Below are 19,595 nucleotides of genomic sequence, written 5' to 3'. Positions count from 1 at the left end.
TGATATAACTCTACCCAGCCTCCTGCACACTCAGCAAAACTTAAAGCACGGAAAACGCCCACCAGACCAGCTGTACGAAGGCAGCTGTTTCCGACAATGGCAAGGTCGTCAATGAGAAAGGTGCTAGGTAGAGAATAATTTGGTAGCTCTGAAAGGCGAAATGTAAATACGGTATTCTTCCCTTAACCTCATTTTGAATCAGCGTCAGCGAAAATGTTTTTAACGATAAAGATAGCGAATTTTAAGACCACTCCATCACTTATCACTGTCAAACATCCAAATGAATCGGAAAAAGTCGTATATACATTTGATGACATCAAATGTTCTCTAGCCCTACGAACTGCCATAGAATCTTTTCAAGCCTCGTAATGTGACGCAGAGAGAGCGATTACGAACCACTGTAATCTCGGTGGTCTGACCGGCATTGTTATGCATCGACCTGTGGGACAGTGAAGGTGGTAATGGTGGTTACAATGGCTGATATTTGTTATTCCGCATGTTGTTCTCTCCCCTTACATTATGTTTGTGAGCGAAATGACTTCCTTGTATTTAATTGATGGCAGGTAACAGAGCATACAGTATGGAAAATGGCATAAACTAAAATCAAGGTGCTGCTTAGTGTCCGAACTCACAGCTCAGTGGTAAAAGGGTAAAATTTGGAAAATTTTGTGAAGAGATGGTGTGACCACTGTTAGGAATAATTTTATGTGAATTCCATTCCTAAGGTGAAAAGCTTACTCATGCTTCTAGGTACTTATAAATAGTGAGTTAGAATCAGATATTACGTAACAGAAAGGGGTTTTTTACTTATCCCTGTCTGGAGAAGAATCTTCACATGATTAGATGTGTATGTGGCATCAGTGCTGTGAACTTGGAGCATGCTTGCACCAAACATGCCCTGTCTAATATTGCAGAAGTTTCAAGATATTTTGCCTACTAAAAGCCTCAAGTGCAGTTTTGCTTTAAATAATGTAAGCTACATCATTACTCCTTGGGTTTTTTGCACTCTTTACAGGTGGTAGTCATGCTGCAAACTATGAGGTCTCATATTTATGGCATGCCTGAACCAAAGTTGTTGTTTTGGTGCAGCTGCTTTACCAGACATGTCATGCTCATGTATTATTTGCGGTCTGGCCTCCCTAGATGTTGTATTATGTAGGATTTGTTCTACACCCACCATCTCAGCAATATATTTGTTACCTGGCCTGCTCAGTGGCTATTGAATTGGAGATATCAACATTTACACCACAGAGTTTGGCATTCCTTTGCTCCTGCCAAAACTTATAGGATGAGGATTTTTCTGCATGGAAAGGAATGGGGAAGTCATCAACAGAAATGATTAATTTTCTGGGCTAGAGAGATATCAGTTAAACTATTTATGACTAAATTTCAAAACACAGCCTTGCAGGCCAGGTTGGCTTAAGTACCAGAATCCATTTAGTTTCTTGAGGCATCTGTTGAATGTTATGTACCATGGTGCATTCCAGATGCTGCTGATATGAGAGGAGTGACATAAGATACACATAATTTGGTGTATCCCTTTTCATGCAAATGGATTATGGCAGTTAAGCTTGTACATTACTCCATTGATCTCTATTGAAACAATGGTTACACTACAAGTACTGATGTCTTACCAATAGGTTATGATCTTGAACAGGCAATCTCAATGTTATGTAATACCAGTTAAGCTTTATACTTGATTTGACCAAATTGAATAAATCTTGTTGCAGTGAGCACCGATCTTTAAATTCAGCATGGATTTCCGCTTCCTGGCACCAGCCAGGCTGTTTGCCTGGGCTGGCCGGGCGCGCCAGAGGCGCTCTGTTCACCATACATCAGTGCCTACTGAAATGGCTGCATGGCAGATTCACAAATATGGGGGACCAGAAGAATTGGAGGTGAGTGGTATGTGAGAATTTATGCCAGGCTGGTGCATGGGAGTGTGACTGTTCGCGCACATGATCTGGCACATGCTATCAGGTGGTGAGCATCTGTCCTTACCTTGGCGACCTTGCCCGGTGACGCGAACACCCTGGTCCAACTTCTCTCTCTGCAACTGGCAGCCGAGATATGTGGAGCTGCACTGGACGTGTTGAGTATTTCAGCTGCTGCATGTTTGCACTATGTAATATACATATAATGCCACAGGTATATGTATTTGTGTATGAGCGGTGCGAGCGTGGCATCGCCCCGCCATCGTCCGACTGACCGGCGCCCCCCGTCGCCAGCTGACTACCTCCCGCCGGCTGCCGCCCATCACGTGCCCCACCGAACTGCTGATCCGCGTGCACGCCGCCAGCGTGAACCCGATCGACACGGCCATGCTGGGTGAGCGCGCGCAACGCCGCTGGCCATGAGGCGGTGGGTTCGCGCCGGGAATAGCGCTGTCTGGTGCGGTTGGCCAAGTCGCGCATGGTCTGATGTCTTACGCCGCCGCAGCTGACAAAATTGGCAGCAGCAATGCGGTTTCCGTGTCTGGCATCCAGCCATTCAGATGGAATGTTGCGTGGGTGGTTTTCTGTAGCTTACTGGCCGGCGCATGTAACACACGGCACTTAAGACATACGACACCTTTCGCACACCAACAGCACTACGACATACGACAGTTCTGCGTGCGATGGACGAATGCGTGATGTGGCTTGCGCACTGTTGCCAGCAGCACGCGCTGAGCGTGTGTCGCGTCACCGTCATGGGGCGTGGTCGCCTGCGGCTTGCGCACTGTTGCCAGCAGCACGCGCTGAGCGTGTGTCGCGTCGCCGTCATGGGGCGTGGTCGCCTGCGGCTTGCGCACTGTTGCCAGCAGCACGCGCTGAGCGTGCGTTGCGTCACCGTCACGGGGCGTGGTCGCCTGCCGGCAGGTGGCTACGGCAGCCGGACAGTGAACGTGATGCGCCAGCTGACGGGCGCGCTGGAATTCCCGCTGACCCTGGGCCGTGACCTGTCCGGCGAGGTGGTGGCCGTCGGCGGCAGCGTCAGTCAGTTCCGGCCGGGTGACCTGGTCTGGGCGGCTGTCGGCCCGCAGCGGCAGGGCGCGCACGCAGAGTACGTGACGGCCGCCGCCGACAGCGTGAGTGTCGCGCGCCGTGGGGTGGTATCTGCCCTCTCCCTTCCTCATGCAGAGCCGTCTCCAGCAGTGAGGCGGTGTCCGCCTTCTCCCTCTTCCGGCAGACCCGTCCCCTGCCGTGGGACGGTGTCCGTCCTCTCCCTTCCTCCGGCAGAGCCGTCTCCAGCAGTGAGGCGGTGTCCGCCTTCTCCCTCTTCCGACAGACCCGTCCCCTGCCGTGGGACGGTGTCCGCCCTCTCCCTTCCTCCGGCAGAGCCGTCTCCAGCAGTGAGGCAGTGTCCGCCTTCTCCCTCTGCCGGCAGACCCGTCCCCTGCCGTGGGACGGTGTCCGCCCTCTCCCTTCCTCATGCAGAGCCGTCTCCAGCAGTGAGGCGGTGTCCGCCTTTTCCCTCGTCCGGCAGACCCGTCTCCTGTTGTGGGGTGGTGTCCGCCCTCTTTCTCTCTCCCTCTGATAGACCCGTCTCTGCGGTGGGGCTGTGTCAGCCCTCTCCCTCCGTCTCCGAAAGGCTGGCACGAGCCGCGTCTTTGGCCGCTGGTGTCTCAGTTGCGGATGCGGTACCTGAAACGATGTGCTTTGTGAGATACGTTCGCAGTCCTGCCTGATTCCTGATCCAGTGTCATGTGAAGACAATTGGCCGCGGACTGGTGCCTGTTGGTCCGGACGCCATCACTGGCTTAAAAGACCAGCGGTCGCGCTCCATGTGGCCCAGCCGCTGGCCGTGCTCATGTGACGCCCCGACTCTGAGCCTAGCTCCGCGCGCGCCGCAGGTCTCCCTCAAGCCGCGCTCTCTGACGCACGTGGAGGCGGCCTCGCTGCCGTATGTGGCTGCCACCACCTGGTCGGCGCTGGTTGTCACCGGCGAGCTCTGGAACGAGGCGGCGCGCCGCGGCCGGCGCGTGCTCGTGCTGGGCGCCTCCGGCGGCGTCGGCTCACTGGCCGTCCAGCTGCTCAAGGCCTGGGGCTGCGAGGTAGGAGTCGGTGGGCCGGCGGACGGCGGGGGAAGGGCCGCGTCGTTATAAGTCTGCCACGGCGGCTCGCGGGCGCTGGCTGGCGCCCGGCCATGGTAGTTGGAATGTACCACGTCATTTGAGGTGATTCACAAGCTGCAGTAACGTATGAATAATTTGCCTGATGAATAGCAGGAGTCTGATGTTGAGAAATACAGCCCACTTTAGACACGTCATTGTTGTTTCCAGTAACAAATTTCATCGGCTACTGAGTGCCAGTGGGATGAGCTCTCGCTTTTCTGAGTTGTTTCAACGATGCTCCCGATAAGTACAGCACTACCACCAAAATGACACCAGCGCTCGTGCCTGTGGCATCCCTCAGCCAGCCGGCGCGCGAGTGCCGGGCCGCAGCGGGTCGCGCTCCGGCCGTGGCGTCTTACAGCAGACACTGCCGCGCCGCAGGTGACCGCCACTTGTGCCGCCGACGCCGTGCCGCTGGTGGAGTCGCTGGGCGCCGACGTGGTCCTCGACTATACCTCCCCGCGGGCCGACGAGCACCTCGCGCTCATGCAGGGGTGAGCCGGCGCCGCGCTCGCCGCGGCGGACCGACGGCCTGTGAGAGCTGGCGCTCTGGCGAGAGACCCGCCGGCCGGTGAGACGCCGGCAACGGTCACGGAAGCTGCGGGTGATGACGTCAAATGCGCGCATGTCCTCCGCTCTGAACTTGCGCGCACGGCGTGTTTTTTTTTATCATGGTGTGCGTGGAGCCATGTGGTGTGAATGAACCCATGTGGGATTTCAGTACGGTGTGTCAGGTCGGGCGGGCCTGAGCGCCGCTGGGTCACCCGTACCCGACCTCACCCACCCACCGCCCTGACCTGCCCCCCCCCCCCCCTATCCCCGCCGACGGCAGGTACGACCTGATCCTCGACTGCAGCGGCCAGAGCAGCGAGGGCCGCCTGCCATTGCTCAAGCCGTGGACGTACAGCAAGTACGTGACGCTGTCGCCGCCACTGCTGCGTAACGTCGACGAGGGCGGACTGCTGGCTGGCTCGCTACGTAACGCGGCGCAGCTGGTGCAGAGCAACATCGCCAGTCACAGCCGGGGCAGCAGCTTCAGGTGCGCCCCACCCGTATTCCAGCTCCTGCGACGCGCCGGTGTGATGTGGCTGCGTGTTCAAGTGGTTTGGAAGTCCTCTCGAAACACTGCATTGGCGTTTTGGTTTCGCGTTTAAAGATATAAATGCGTCGTGTAGTGATAGTGGTAGAAGCTCAACATTTCAAAAGGATAAAGGCTCCAAGTTAATTGGGGAAGACTTGCTGGACCCCGTGAACCCGTGGTTATAGTGCTCTGCACTGACACACTGCATTTGACCACAGATGGGCTTTCTTCATGCCAAATGGTTGTGCTCTGAGACAGATTAGGGATCTCGTCGATGACGGAAAGGTACGCCCAACCGGGATTGTGTAGTCAACTTTAAAGACACCGCTGCCCGCGATGAATCGACCGCAAAAGCTCCTATTTATTTTACTGATTGTCTGATGGGCTTCAGGTGTAAGAGTGGCTATCATGTGTGTATGTGTGTATGTATGCATGCATGTATATATAGTTATATATTTTTATATGCGTATATTTGCAGTTATATATATATATATATATATATATATATATATATATATATATATGTGTGTGTGTGTGTATATATATATATATATATATATATAGATGTATATATATGTGTGTGTGTGTATATATATATATATATATATATATATATATATATATATATATATATATATATATATATATATATATCGTCTATATGGGTACCTATTGTGGCTATGTGATGCGATGGTCGGCTCGTACTCCTGGATCCAAACCGCCCGTTTCTTTCTTTACACACTTTGCTACCCGTTTCGCACATTTTTCTGACGTGCTCAGTCCGTGCTCTCTCGGCTGAGACCGACCGCTGTCGGCCGGCGCGCGGCGTGCCCCGGCTGACGCGCGGGCGTCGCGACCGCCGCCTGACACCCAGGCCGTGCCGCCGTCAGATCCGTCCGGTGGTGCAGCACGAGGTGCCGTTCGAGGCGGTGCCGTCGGCGTTCTCCCAGGTCGCGGCCGGTCACAACCGGGGCAAGACGGTGATCCGGGTGGTGGCGGAGCCGCTACGCTCCAAGGCGAGCGACGACGATGGCAGCGACGCCGAGCGGCCGCCGCCCGAACCATGAGGCTCGCTCCACGCCGCTGTTGAGTGTACAAGAAAAGCAGGCATTGGAACAGGTAGTATCGCTTGAAAGCTGTTGGGGCTTCAGCCGTCTAAAATTGGAACACTTTACCAATTAGGAAAGTTTTGATATGGTTGAACTTTGTGCGTCATGCTGTTTGTCAGAGCTAATGGTGTGTTATGTGTAGTGCACGTACTAATTGGTGCAAGTGCGTGAGGGAGTGAGCAAAAATTAAGATGGCAGGAACCATATCACTGCTATCAAAAAGGCCAGACCAACATCATCACAACTGCTCATATTCCCCACTGCCCTGTTATTCAACAAAGTATGACAGTGTACATCCCTTTTAGGATGTGAGGGCAAAATTTAAAACAACCTTCTTGCACTAGGTGTACACTGGCAATAGTGGCTACCGTGGGTCAATGAATCTTATCACGTAGAGTACGAAGCGCATTACCTCTGACCAGTGTGCGGGGGTAGATGTAGGGACGAACCATTCATGGGGCCATGAAGAGGTCTTCTGTGTTCGAGATAATAGTAGCATGCATTGGCTCGTCAGCAATCTTCACTTGCTTGTCAGAGCACAACTTTTATTTCACATAAAAACCGCGCTGCAATAGTGATCGCAGCGCAAGAGGGGCACGTAGCCACGAGCTCTCCAAGCCAATTCCAGTTTTGCCGCGCTTCCTTTTATATTGCTTCCGGAAAGCCAGGAAAAGGACTGTCACCCGGAACTCGATAATCGAAAATCTTCAAACTCTTCGAAGATCTTTTGCGGCCGGAGGAAAAGGCATCCACTTGGGGAGTGCGTCTGCAGCTTAAAGGATTCCTGTTTGATTTTGGGGAGCTAGATTTGGCCTTGGTGAGTTCACCCATAACCATCTTCCAGAGAGACGTCGTCGTGGGCGTTGTGGAGTAACTCCAGTAGGGTTCGCCGCTGTGATGTGATATGTGGGTGTGTTATGTCATTTTTTGTCGCCATATCATGTGTTGTATTTGTTTCCGCTTCTGAATGTGAGGAAAATAAACATTGAACCATCGTCATAGCTTTCGGAAGCATTCGATTGAAAATTTCACAGGTTATCGGCACTAGAATAAAGTTGATAGAAATGTAGAGGGGTCGGTTTTCGTCCGCACGATCCTACGGAACAGCGGGAGATGGCTACTGAAATCTTGGCGAATACCAATTTGACCAAGATCGGATCCTCTTTTGCTCTGGAACTTGAGCTCAAAACTTTCGTATTACGTGATTTGCAATGGACGAGACGTAGCCGGCAAGATTGGTACTGAATGTTGTATATCCTGTGGCTTGCCTTTGCCTCCGCTCCTTCGCATGGCAGCCGATGTTCTGAACGCACCCCACGAGAGAGGCTGGTGCAAGAGCGACACCAGGATTCGGCGCCTGGTGGTCCGACGCCGGAGCACTTCCTTTGAAGGGAGTGTTCCGCACGTGCACGGGGTTTTGAACTGCAATAGTCATCCTGAAGATCATTCGGTGTAGTTCACAGCCCCGCCCTTTGGAATACCTAACCATTCTGTCTTTTGGCTTATCCACCCGCAAAAATGTGCAGACTTTCGAGGAGACCATTTCAAGGTCACCCAGAAAGTCATGACTCGATCATAGTCATTCATAGATCAGTCATTCAAATCCTGCCATTCCAGTAGCTGTACGGCGATCAAGGCCAAGAAACAATGTGATTTCTAGTCGTTTATATCTGGCGTTTGCGAACACGATTTCTTGACATATCGGCCGTCAATTGGCTCCCAAGCAATGTTGTGCAAGGCACAGTTGCGTATGCAGGAGCATATTTAATAGACAGAGAAATTGTGTTGTCAAAAGTAGTCCTTCCACTTACAAGCGTACCAATACATATAAGTGAGCTTATCTTATCACATCTGATGTTTGCTTCAAGATCTTCAAATGAGGAGTATTCCCTTTGATGCTAGATGCCATTGACTTTGTCTCACACAAGCAAGACCCATTACGTTTCGCATATCTAAGTTAATTAGCGGCCAGACGGACATTATCTGGACACAGCCATAGGGACGAGCCCGCAAAGCGACTCCATTACGTTCCGCGTAGCTAGCTTAGTTGGGGGCCAAACGAGCGTTGCCTTCACACGGCCATGAGGATGAGGCTACACAGCGACCCCATTACGTTTCGCATATCTAGCTCAGTTAGGGACTAGGTGAGCGTTGCCTTCACACAGCCGTAGGGGTGAGGTCACCCAGCATGACCAAGGTATAAGCAAGGGAAAGAGACGATTGAAAACGGCAAATTCCCGCCGTCCCGGTCGCCTTGAAGGGAACCGCTTGTTGTAAGTAGGCGCTTTATATGCTGAAATGTGCATTTCAGCAATCTGCAAGCATTTACTGTGTGGGCGGTGCCATTTCGATATATGTATATCGGCTCGCGAGTGACAGGCGGCCTTTTACAGAATCTCCCTGCTCGTGAAGAAAACCTTACGGCTCCCTTTACTCCTATTTTTTTGTAGAGATTTTTTAAAAAGATTTTTATGTAGAGATTTCAAACCTTCTTGATGTATACAGTTCTGCCGCAACTTCTACAAAATACCAAGGTTATGTTATTTTAGGTAACTGCATGAGAATGCGGTCATTTCGGAAGCGGGGTGAGGGTATGGAGGAGTTGTGGGGGTGTTGCTGCTACTTGGGGCGTGCATTTCCTCTGGAAGACTGATCCACTGATGAATCAGTATCACAGAAAGAATCTTGAGCTGTTTGTTAGTGCATGATCGTGATCACGCCACGTGTGGAACCAACAAACTGGAAAAGTAAGGGATGGCATGGGAGTCACGTAAAAAAGTGGTACTCCTTCGCTCCCAGGAAAGCTCAAGTGGACAGGATCGGTACACAGATATGATACAGGCTGCTGGTTATCATGTGCATAATGTGCCAACACTGGCATTCCAATACCAGAATTTGGATGTATTGAAGAAATGCCTTGATTCTCCAACATCATTTGCAGGCATTGTGTTCACCAGCCCTCGTGCAGTTCTTGCTGCTAGTGAGGCAAATCATGGACAGAAACTGGATGGAGCATGGTTTGAGAAGCCTTGTTTTGTTGTAGGAGAAAGAACTCAAAGTTTGGCAATGGAAAGTCTGGGCTTGTGTGGTATTGGTGCGGAGTCAGGTAACGCTGAAAAGCTTGCTGATGTGATCATTTCACAAATGGCAGGAGAATGTCAACCACTTCTTTTCCCATGTGGCAGCCTGAAGAAAGAAACTCTCCCCAACAAGCTGGAGAGTGCTGGCATTCCTTTACAATGCAGCACAATTTATGTAACATCTGAGCATCCTGATATGGCATCAGAACTCAAGAAGTCTCTTGAAATGCAACCAGATTTCATGGTATATTTTAGCCCTTCAGGTGTACTATTTAGCCAAGATGCAATAGCACAGTCTGAAGGCCTTGAAGAAGTTAAGCATGTGTCTATTGGACCAGCAACCAAGGCTGCTCTGGAGAAAAGTGGATTGAGTGTTTTTGCATCTGCACCAAAACCATGTCCTGAGTCTGTGGTTGAGATTCTTCAAAGCTGAGGTACTCTGCATGGTAAAGTGGGATTTTATCTTGCCATGTTATTTGTCATACAAATGTGGTGTTTGTTTTGCTTTCTCAGCTATGGTCATTACTACCCATTTTATATGCTGAGAAGTCAGCTCTGGAATTTATTTAGTTACATGTTCTTATATTATGTCATTTTTCTAGGGTGATTTTCTCTCATTCTGGTTTTTCTATGGTGTGAGCTAGACATCTGGAAGAGTGTTTTGGTGGAATCCTGTGCCTGGTAGTGAGCATTTTGTTTGTGATTGAATAATAAAATGTATAAATGACATCTGGCACTTTAAAAAGCACAGATTTCAGTGATGGATGTTCCCTATTAATGTAATCACAAACATCTGAAATGAAAATTATGCTTAGCAATCCAGGTGTCTAGATGGTCATGTGAAGACCATTGTGAAAGTACACACATATTGGAGAACAAAATTAATGGAAGGGCTGCCACTAATAAGAGTGTTATGTCCCACAGTGTTCACTGGGACCAGCATTATGTGATATACACTATGAAGGCATTGTCTTATTTGAAAGTAGTCTATGACCTGAGCTTCAAATGATTGTGTGTGTGTTTGTCACTTGTGCTGCATTTTCTGTGATCTGTATACAGTCTATCATCTAATCTATCCTCATTGTACATGGTGCTGACCTAGCCACATTTTATTGTCAGTAATATCACTAGAAACTCTCAAAGTCCACTACTGCCCATATCACATGAGCCCAGTTGCATATTGTGTTTGATAATGCAACAAACAGATGATTCCATAGTGCTTGATGCATATCAGTGCGGATACATGTGATGGCATGCTGCTCTCTCATTCAAATTGTGTTGGTCTCCAGTGGTGAGGGCCGCAGGCCGCAGAATGCTTCTTAACACTTGTGCAGTCCGCTGCGTGGATGTAGGAAGTACACAAAAGGGAAAAGTAGCCAATTCAGCTGTTACAACCGACAGCACATGGCCAGCCGCACAGAGACACGGATGTGAGCGCCGGTGCAATCGTATACTCTTGTCCCAACTGGATCGTTCTTGTCCCATCGAGCTACTATCCTCGGATGCTGAGTGTTCAGTGACGCGCCTGAATGCCTGTCTCGCTGGGGACCGCCGCTATGGCATCGCGGCTTCAGCTCCAATATGTATTCGACGGTAGACTGATTAATAGCCCGGCATTTTGCACCAACAAAAACGGGCAATTTTGCCGTGATGAACGCTTTGGACGATTGCGACCAAAGTATCGTGACATAAGGAAATAATTTGGGTGAACAAATTTCCCACAACCGGCTTTGCATTCGTGGATATCGCGGCGCGGCTTGTTCCGTTTGGACGCCAGTGTGCTGTTTTAGAGATTGTTTTCGAAAAGCGCCTCGTTGGTCGATACCCGGTCGATAGCTGTCATCGCTATGTATTTTATAGTGTTTCGCTGTGTGGGTGATTTGCAGACGGCGCATGTACTTTAAGGTGTCCCAGAATAGCACGTTTTGTATAAAAATATTGGTGCTCTGGGCTAGTCTGGTTTTTCGGTTCCAGGGGGTCCAATCGTGCCATTTTGGTGAAAATCTGAGCATTTGGGGGTGCATAAAGGGCATATTGTTTGGAAAACTTACCCATTTGCCCTGATAAGGGGTCAGAAAGGCCTTATAAAAATGGTATTTAACATCGGCATGGACGTGTGATACAAAACCCTTCGTGTGCTCTTGCCAGACTGCTTCGATGCTATTGACCATAACATCTAGCAGGTTTTCACCTGACAGGAGGGAAATGTGGCATTTTTGTTGGGAAACATCTGTGTTTAAAAATAAAGATCTTTAAACTCCGGCGAGGTCGATGTCAGAGAAATTCTCGTAACGAAAGTGGCTCAGTGGTGCGTGTATAAAGGCTGAAAGAACATTTAACCTCTAACCCAATCTTAGATATTTCTATCTTCTGATCTCGATCAAGAGAAAAGAAGATTCCAAGACAGGTAAAAGTAGATTATTTGTGCCAAACGTCCTTCACGTTATACTGTTGATACACGACAGAATTGTTAGGAACACGCATTGTGCGCTGTTATACATCAAGTGTAATGACGTTCAATGTCTATTACTCTCACTGAGTGTCCAGTGCACACTTATTTAAATGGCTGATCTTCTATCGTTGGGATTCAAACTTCTGCAGAAGCCACTGCGCTGAATCCATGTCGCCGTGCGTGAAGGCTGTGAAGATTTCAATCATTTACACACCATTGTCTGCGGTATTTTTTTAAAACGATTGTACATCGCTCAAAGTCACTGAAACGGAAAGCCGTCGTTGGCTTCCCATTGAGCGACTGGGTTGTTTGTCCAACGGCCAAACCTTTTGTTGGCCAACGACAAGCATCGATCCCAAGAAGCTAAAATGTCACCTAAATGATTGCGTCTACCAGGTCTCACACTCATGTGTCCCAGTTGACGAACGGCACAACATCCTCAAAGTAATGATTTTCTGGCATCGACAACAGCGTTGAAGCCATGACTGATTTCTCATTATCGCCGATACCACCCGAAATCAGGTGGACCACGACTGTCTCAGGTTTCAAACAGGTCACGTGGGCGTCACATGACGGCCAACGCAGCTGCGACCACGGCTTGGTAACCGTGTTCGCAGCTAACTGGCGTTGCACAGGTCCCGGTACAGCCTCGGGTCTCTCCTAGGGGCGTCAGCGGGCAGCGTTCCCACTTGGCTGTCTGCACTGGTGTCCACAGACGGCTCCACGAATGGTCTGAAGCCGTACGGGGACCTGCTACACTACCGGACGGTTAACCAAACGGCGGCCGGAACAGCTTGACTGCGATGCATCTCCATTTGAGGCTCGACACGGTCGTATACTGTCTGCTTTCGGATGACGTCAGCGTTAATGAAAAAAAGCAGCGGCTTTGACGCTGTCGCCTGTGCCGGTGGCGAATAAGATGTTAATGCTCTTGCCAGCGAGTGCTATTCGTCAGCTCGGACGAGAATTGTTGGATCTGGTAGATGGGCTCTGTTGACTGGTGTTCTACCTTATTCATGTCGATACTTGTCGGTGGTACAGCGAGGCTGCGACTGAATGTGCCTACTATCAACGGTTTTCTGTTTTATCACGCATATAAACGGGGTGCAAGCATTGAAAAATATTTACCAGCTCTGTGGGCGTCTCTCTAGAGGTGTCAGCGATTCAAGTCTTTGCACGGATTGTAGCCGGTCACCAGGATCAGTTGCAGTGGCTTCGGCAATAAGTGTCAGTCCACCGGAAGAAGATCAGTATTTTTGATGGGCATGCATCGGACACACCATGATGTGTAGTGACGCACAATGGATGTTCACAGCTATTTTTTTATGGAGAAACGATGTGACTTGAGGGTCTGTTTTGTACATACAATTAAATTACACCTGGCTTGACATTTTCTGTTCTCTAGGCCAAGGATGAGCGGAGGACAGAAAGGACGAAGTGATGTGATGTGAGATGGTGCTAAAGGGGTGAGCAAATGAGCTCATTTTGCAGTTGTGTGTAAATGCCATCTGGTTACTTCCGTCACGAGGATTTATTTGATATCCATTTTGGCACAGGTTGAAATACTTCCATTTTTAAGCATTGCTGCCCTCCCCGGCTTATTATCCCCCCCCCCTCAAAAGGTCCACCAGCTGGATGTTATGGTCGAAAATGTATAATTATTGTACACCCTCATGCGCTTACACAGTGCAGCTTAGTTGTGCGAGCCGCGGAGATTTGACATCAGTCCTGAAACACGCTCGCAACCCTGTCGAATTTATGGCTCGCTCACGAGCACAGGGGCGTAGTCAGAGGGCAGTGCTACTATTGGGCCATATCCCTTCCCTCTAGGGTTTGGGGGCCTGATCACTCAGAACTTTTTCCCGATTTAAGACTACAGCGTAAAACTGGGCCCTCGCGGCATCAAAATGGGACATCAATTCTGTAACAGTCCCAATCTCTCAAAACAGGGCCTCTTTCGCAACGAAGTGGGGCCGTTTTGATTACACGGTCTCCATGCTCCGATTTGGCTCCCTCCTGGGCGAAGTCCTGGCTGCACCACCGCGCGAGCGCACGCACACGGTCGTTCGCATTAAGTTGCGCTTTATCTACACCACTTCTCGTTTCTCTCCGAGTCAAAAAGAGTTAATCATGTCGACCCGCCTCCTCGTTGCGTAGTTACGAGCTGGGTTTCGATATGTGAGTCGGCAGGTTTTTCTATTTTCCGTTTGTTGTGTTTCTCATGTTAAACCAGGTGGGGCACGTTTGCACGCGTCGTCGTGCACGCAACCTGATCGGGTCATGACTTGAATGCGGTGACGCGATCCTTTTGGCCTAGCAGTAAGCTGAGCTTCACGGGGCCTGCTGGCACGTCACTGTGTTTGTGGATTAATAACGGACGGACGGACGTTACGAAAATTACTCAGAATTATCTGCCAAACAGTGATATCAAACATGATCATATATGACCTATCATATCTGTTACGCCAGCGAGATGTCATTCGTGGTGTGAGACGAGCGAGGTGACTACAGACGCGATTGTTATCACTACGGCCATGGTGTTAAACAATTAGCAAATGGTGACAATCGTACAGACATAGGTTCGCTTCGATGGGAACCCATGACTTTCCGACTTATAAATGCATGGGAATATCCCTTTTCGTGAGTTTTGCCGGCGGCGGTGCGCTGACATCTAGCGTCCGCGCTCAAAATCGGCAAACAAACTGACGTGAAGATTGGTGGACTGTAAATGAAGTCCCTGCAACTAACGCTGCGCGTCCGTGAACTTCGGTTGTGATTCTGCCTGCCTGCAGTCTTGGCGATATCAGTCCTCGGAACTGACGAATGCCCATTATCTGCAGCGCCGGCAGCTGTAACCAGAGTATGGGAACATGCACATACATTCGCGTCGCGTCGCACGTGCGACGCGGCGGGATAGTCCCATGGCCTGCATCCCAGCCGGTCGGCCGAATCGTCGCGCACGACGGTCGTATGATGTTACGCCATAAGCAGGCACCTGGTGGTACGTGGTACCATACGTAGGTACGTGGGCCTGCATGGCGGGTGTGAGCGTCAGTCTGAGCATCAGAGCCGCCCTGGTTCGTTCCACTGTGGGTACAGCTCCACCCAGTGCGTCAGACTGCGGCTCTGCACATGCCAGCGCCAAAATCGAAGCTAGTCGCAATGAACTTGTCCATTGGTTGTGTTCAAATCATCTAATGAACATCCGTAAACGCTTGTAGTGTCCAAATGTCAGACACGGCGAGAGAAGATGTGTGCCAAGCGTGATCACGTGCGCCCTGACATTATAGCTTGTACGTAGGACCGTAGCATTCAGTGCGGCATTCACGGCTCACTTGCATGGGTCTGGAGCTCCAGCAGCCCGGACCGGAGTAACTCCCAAGGTGTTGTCACGCCCGCTGGCACAGGCAAGTACAATTCTCATGGCCCAAGTTTTCCTTGTCGTGAATGCTATTCACTGTTCGTGATGGATATGACCAAAGGTTAATAAAAATGACCAAAAGGTCTGCACAAGCGACGACGATACATTGTTGGTTACATAACGGTCTGCCTGGTGCCAAAAAGTGCAACACGGCTATGATGAAACCAAGCGTGCTCAAGATCAGGCATGAAAACGAAGCCGGCTTTGCGAAATCACAGTTTACCTTTCTTCAAATTCGGCTTCGGTATCGAGCCATTTGCATGACTGGCTTCGGGCTTCAACCTTCTTTCATATGTATATATATATATATATATATATATATATATATATATATATATATATATATATATATATATATATATATATATAGATAGATAGATAGATAGAAAATATCACAATATACGGGTATGCACTGGGCCTGCGTGGATTGAACACTGATGTAATCCTTTACTGTTTTCGGAGAGGCTCCCGTGGGTAGGACGCTGGGTGGCCCGTTTCCTTTCCTGGTCAACATTTGGAAAGCTTTTCTGCCACAGCTCGAGACAACCAACGGTTGCCATCCCGGCGGAACTGGGCCGGAGCCTACTGGTTGATATGGAGGCGCTTGCTGATGCAGGAGGCCCCTGACGCGGGGGCGTGTAATGACGCAGAAGAAGCACTTGCAGGCGCAGGGGTTCAATAACTTGCTCAGAGACGTCGGTTCGGCTTATCGAAACCCTGGCGCAAAAAAACCCCCCCCCCCCCCCCCACACACACCTTATTCGGCGCTGGGCCCTCTGAATGTGACAATGCCCTTTCAACGCCTCATTGTGGACGCCCGATTAACGCAAGATGCTCTTTAGCAGGGGCGCCGCTGTTTTACTTTTAGAGGGGTATGTACTTCCCAGTGCTGACTTGAGCTCCCTCCTCCCTCCTTCCCAACCAATGCATATAGGCTAAATAAAGCGATATTGGGTCAAAGAAAAATTAATTAAAATATCCCTGAAATGTTATTTCAGGTACCTGAGCACATCACTCAGAGGCGGAGGGGCGTCTCAGAAAGTTGAAGTGCCAATGTCAATTTTGAGGTAGATTCGTTCCATGTGTCGCCATAATCGCGTCGTCGCCAGCATTCTCAAACACTGGCGTTATCGTGGCATTCACCGAATCCCACGGTCGCTACGCTTACGACATCGCTCTAAGGTTCAAGCTAATTTTGTACCACTTAGTCTTCCTGAAGCCGTTTTCACTCTAGCGTTATTAAACGGTTCCCAAGACAAATTACCGAGTGTTTTTTTGGGCGAATGCTATTTCACCGAATGTGGAAAATCCGAAGGTCTCTTGCCGCAATATTTGTGTGCCGCCATGTTCTAAAGAACGAACGACTCAAATACGAAAAGCATATTACTATGCCTTCTTGACAATGTGCAAATTGGCGCCAGGCAAAAACCTCAAAATGCTAATCAGCCGGATTGTCTACTAACCAAATGGCGACATGTTGAAACAGAATGTAAGCGAATGCCAATGAAACAAATGAAAAATCCCCTCACTGTCAATTAACCGAACACCCTCTTCGAAATGTGAACTTGACGAGCAAAAATTAGACGAGCATGAATTCGTAAAATACTCATTTAGCCGAATTTATTTTGTCGGAATGTGGATTGAACTGTTGAAGTGATATGTAATGATAGCGTCTAGGCCTAAGGACCTTCATGGGCGGCATAAAAACTGCGTTACTCATTGGTAGCATTGATGATGGGGCATAACCAATATTATTAATGGTGGTAAGCTATTCGGCTTGGTTTGCTTCGTTTAGTTATTGATGTTCTTGGCTTAGATCAATGGAAATATGGCTTTCACCCCTTGGACCTGACATGACACATTACAGCTCACATCTGTCGACGTCTGCGCTAGGGCCCATCTTATAGCGTTTTCTTTTTTAATGGCCAGATAACCTATTTTTCTGTAGTATTTGCTTATTTGCTTTGCTAGCTTAGTATTTGTGGTAACAGGAGGGGGAAGTTTTGAAGGTTATTTTTCATCGACCCGTCGACCCTCCCCCTCCCTCCCCCCCCCCCCCCCCCCCCCCCCGCCCCGGCCCTCTGAAAGATGATGGTGCCCAGGAGGTCTCCATGTGAGGAGGCCCCATATTTTGTCTAGGAGGCCCTCTGGAAAACCTGCCCCCCCCCCCCCCCCCGTAGTTCAATATTATTGGTGCGGCCTCTGCAGTCACGCAGTGGTGTACCTGTTAGTAGGCTTTTGCAGCAAAAGGTGACGTTGAAATGGGCTGGCGCACTTCACTCAGACCAGGTTGCACGTTTTTTTTCATAATTTCCCCTCTGTATGTCGTGCATCACTGTCAAGTGATGTAACTGGGTGCTAACCTTATATGTAGGCCTGTACCAATGATTGATGACATTGGGTGTTTGTTGGGTCCACTCCTTACAAACCTTGTAATTTTTCTGCGGATTGTAGGGCCATTTCGCTCTTGTAGACATTCGTAATAGCATAGTTAACTGTTCTGAACTTTTCATCCAAGCTGTACCAGTATTGAACATGTTCAGGACATTACCACAGCGTCCGGAGCGCACGCCTGATAAAAGGTCTATCTGATGTGCCAAAAATAAAATTTTAAACTCCCCATTTCAGTCACTGAACTTGCTTAGCCTTAAGTGAGCTCGAAAGGAATTACTCACCCGATCGTCATCAAAGTAGGACATGGCATAAAAGCGTCAGCTTCTCAAAGACAAAAAAAAAACAGCTGAGAGCTTGAGTCCGATGTTGCGGGCTCTGCTTCATAAAAAGTATCGTAATGTGTGCCGGCTACGCAGGGTTTTGATCTGCGGCAACCGGGTCTTTTTTTCTCGAGTAACTGATTCCAAAAATTGTGATGAATAATGTTTCAGTCAAAATTGATGACAGCTGGAATATTTTATTTTCTAACAGGTGCGGTTTGGACATATTTTGGCACATCATCATCATTATCGCAACAGATGAGAAATGCGTGGCAGTGGGGCAGACGGTGGAGATGATGAAACTATCGTGCTCAACAACCATCAACGCATCCATGAATCATTCAGCCGACATAAATGGCATGCTTTATTCCGACAGCCTTTTGCAATAACCAATTCAAGTGGCTGTTGTTAAGATGGCGGCCGAGTTCATGGTACTTCAGCCAGTCAACTTGCTGCGCTTTGCTGCAAGTTGACTGTCCCAAATTTATAGGCATGAAGGTCACGCCAGGTTATTTTCTTAATCGCATACCGTCTCGTTCACTTGGCGTCGCATTTCTGGCGGTTCAGGAACCCGCATTTCTGGCGTGTTCAGGAGGCGCGGTGGCGCGTGGCCTGTCGCGGCTGCCGCCAGGCCCCGCTGTCCATTCTGTAGCGAGACGGTGCGGCGCCGGCCATCGCGCCCATCCTGCAGCGAGACGGTGCGGCGCTGGCCACCCCCGCCCATCCTGCGGCAAGCATCCTGCGGCACTAGCCATCGCCGTTCATCCTGCAGCGAGACGGTGCGGCGCTGGCCATCGACGCCCGTCCTGCAGCGAGGCGGTCCGACCCCGGGCCTCGCCGTCTATTCTGCAGCGAGACGGTGCGGCGCCGGCCATCGCCGCCCATCCTGCAGCGAGACGGTGCGGTGCCAGGTCGGGCCCAGCCTGCTGCGGCCGGGGCATCTGGCGGCACAGGTGGCCTGCCCTGCACACAGAAGCCCGGCTGCAGCTGGTACAAGTGGGCGTGAGCTCGCGAGCACGCCGACCTGACGGTGGCCATGACTGATCTGCGAATCTCATTCGCCGAGTTAGCGTATGGTCTGCAGTGTAACAAAGCCTGCAGGATTGTGCAGACTGCCTACACGTAAGTTCGGTGATGTAGTTGCTTACCCATAAGTACAAACAGGCGCTGAAGGGCACACATTACTTGCTCCGAATACTAATCCGAGCTGCGCAATCCCAGCTCGCGAGACTCACCTTTTGCATTTTTAAACCATGTGTGCCACTCCATTATTTCAAGTCACGTATATATACAAGACACCATAGCAGACCTTCCACGGGGTGTTGGCCGTTGTCCTTGCTGTTCCGCGTGTGTGATACACAGACTCGGTAATTTACAAGCGTTTGCGGGCGCTTTACTAAGCGACGGAGCTGTCTCTCTGAAAACACGTTGAAAAACTTGTGACGTTTTATGGACGGCGTGTTTCTGCATTATCTCCGCATACAGTTAACGTCATTCATAGGATTTCCTAGCTGATCCGATCCTTAGCTGACCGGATGACTGACGGCAACCGGGTATGATGTGCTGACTACCAGGGCCGTCTGTGGGTCGGTATTTAGAAGGACGGCTCCGAACACGGCACGCTGCCGTCGAAACTGTCGTCAGC

The 19,595-nt window shown here is 49.9% G+C and overlaps 2 protein-coding genes across 4 annotated transcripts; both read left to right on the top strand.

Moving 5' to 3' along the window:
- Positions 1-433: 433 nt before the first annotated feature.
- Positions 434-7,278, top strand: LOC119103936 (reticulon-4-interacting protein 1 homolog, mitochondrial). 3 transcript variants are annotated; one of them, XM_037227638.1, is made up of 9 exons: positions 434-455; positions 1,731-1,898; positions 2,229-2,328; positions 2,859-3,067; positions 3,833-4,033; positions 4,475-4,587; positions 4,926-5,132; positions 5,393-5,459; positions 6,065-7,278. In XM_037227638.1, the coding sequence occupies exons 2-9, from the start codon at positions 1,755-1,757 to the stop codon at positions 6,239-6,241; spliced, it is 1,218 nt and encodes a 405-aa protein (XP_037083533.1). In that variant the 5' UTR covers positions 434-455; positions 1,731-1,754; the 3' UTR covers positions 6,242-7,278. The 3 variants fall into 3 exon arrangements, with proteins under 3 accessions (XP_037083533.1, XP_037083534.1, XP_037083535.1); XM_037227639.1 differs by having other exon boundaries at positions 436-458; XM_037227640.1 differs by having other exon boundaries at positions 444-464.
- A 1,587-nt stretch (positions 7,279-8,865) lies between these two features.
- Positions 8,866-10,206, top strand: LOC119103442 (uroporphyrinogen-III synthase). The gene has a single exon (XM_037226973.1). It carries the CDS (start codon positions 9,038-9,040, stop codon positions 9,794-9,796), a length of 759 nt encoding a protein of 252 aa, XP_037082868.1. The 5' UTR covers positions 8,866-9,037; the 3' UTR covers positions 9,797-10,206.
- The last annotated feature ends 9,389 nt before the right edge of the window (positions 10,207-19,595 follow it).

Source organism: Pollicipes pollicipes, unplaced genomic scaffold (genome assembly GCF_011947565.3).
Source record: "Pollicipes pollicipes isolate AB1234 unplaced genomic scaffold, Ppol_2.1 Scaffold_5724;HRSCAF=6776_pilon_pilon_pilon, whole genome shotgun sequence".
NCBI classification, from domain to species: domain Eukaryota; kingdom Metazoa; phylum Arthropoda; class Thecostraca; order Pollicipedomorpha; family Pollicipedidae; genus Pollicipes; species Pollicipes pollicipes.
The sequence above is the reverse complement of the archived record's forward strand: the minus strand, read 5'-3'. Positions and strand labels throughout refer to the sequence as shown.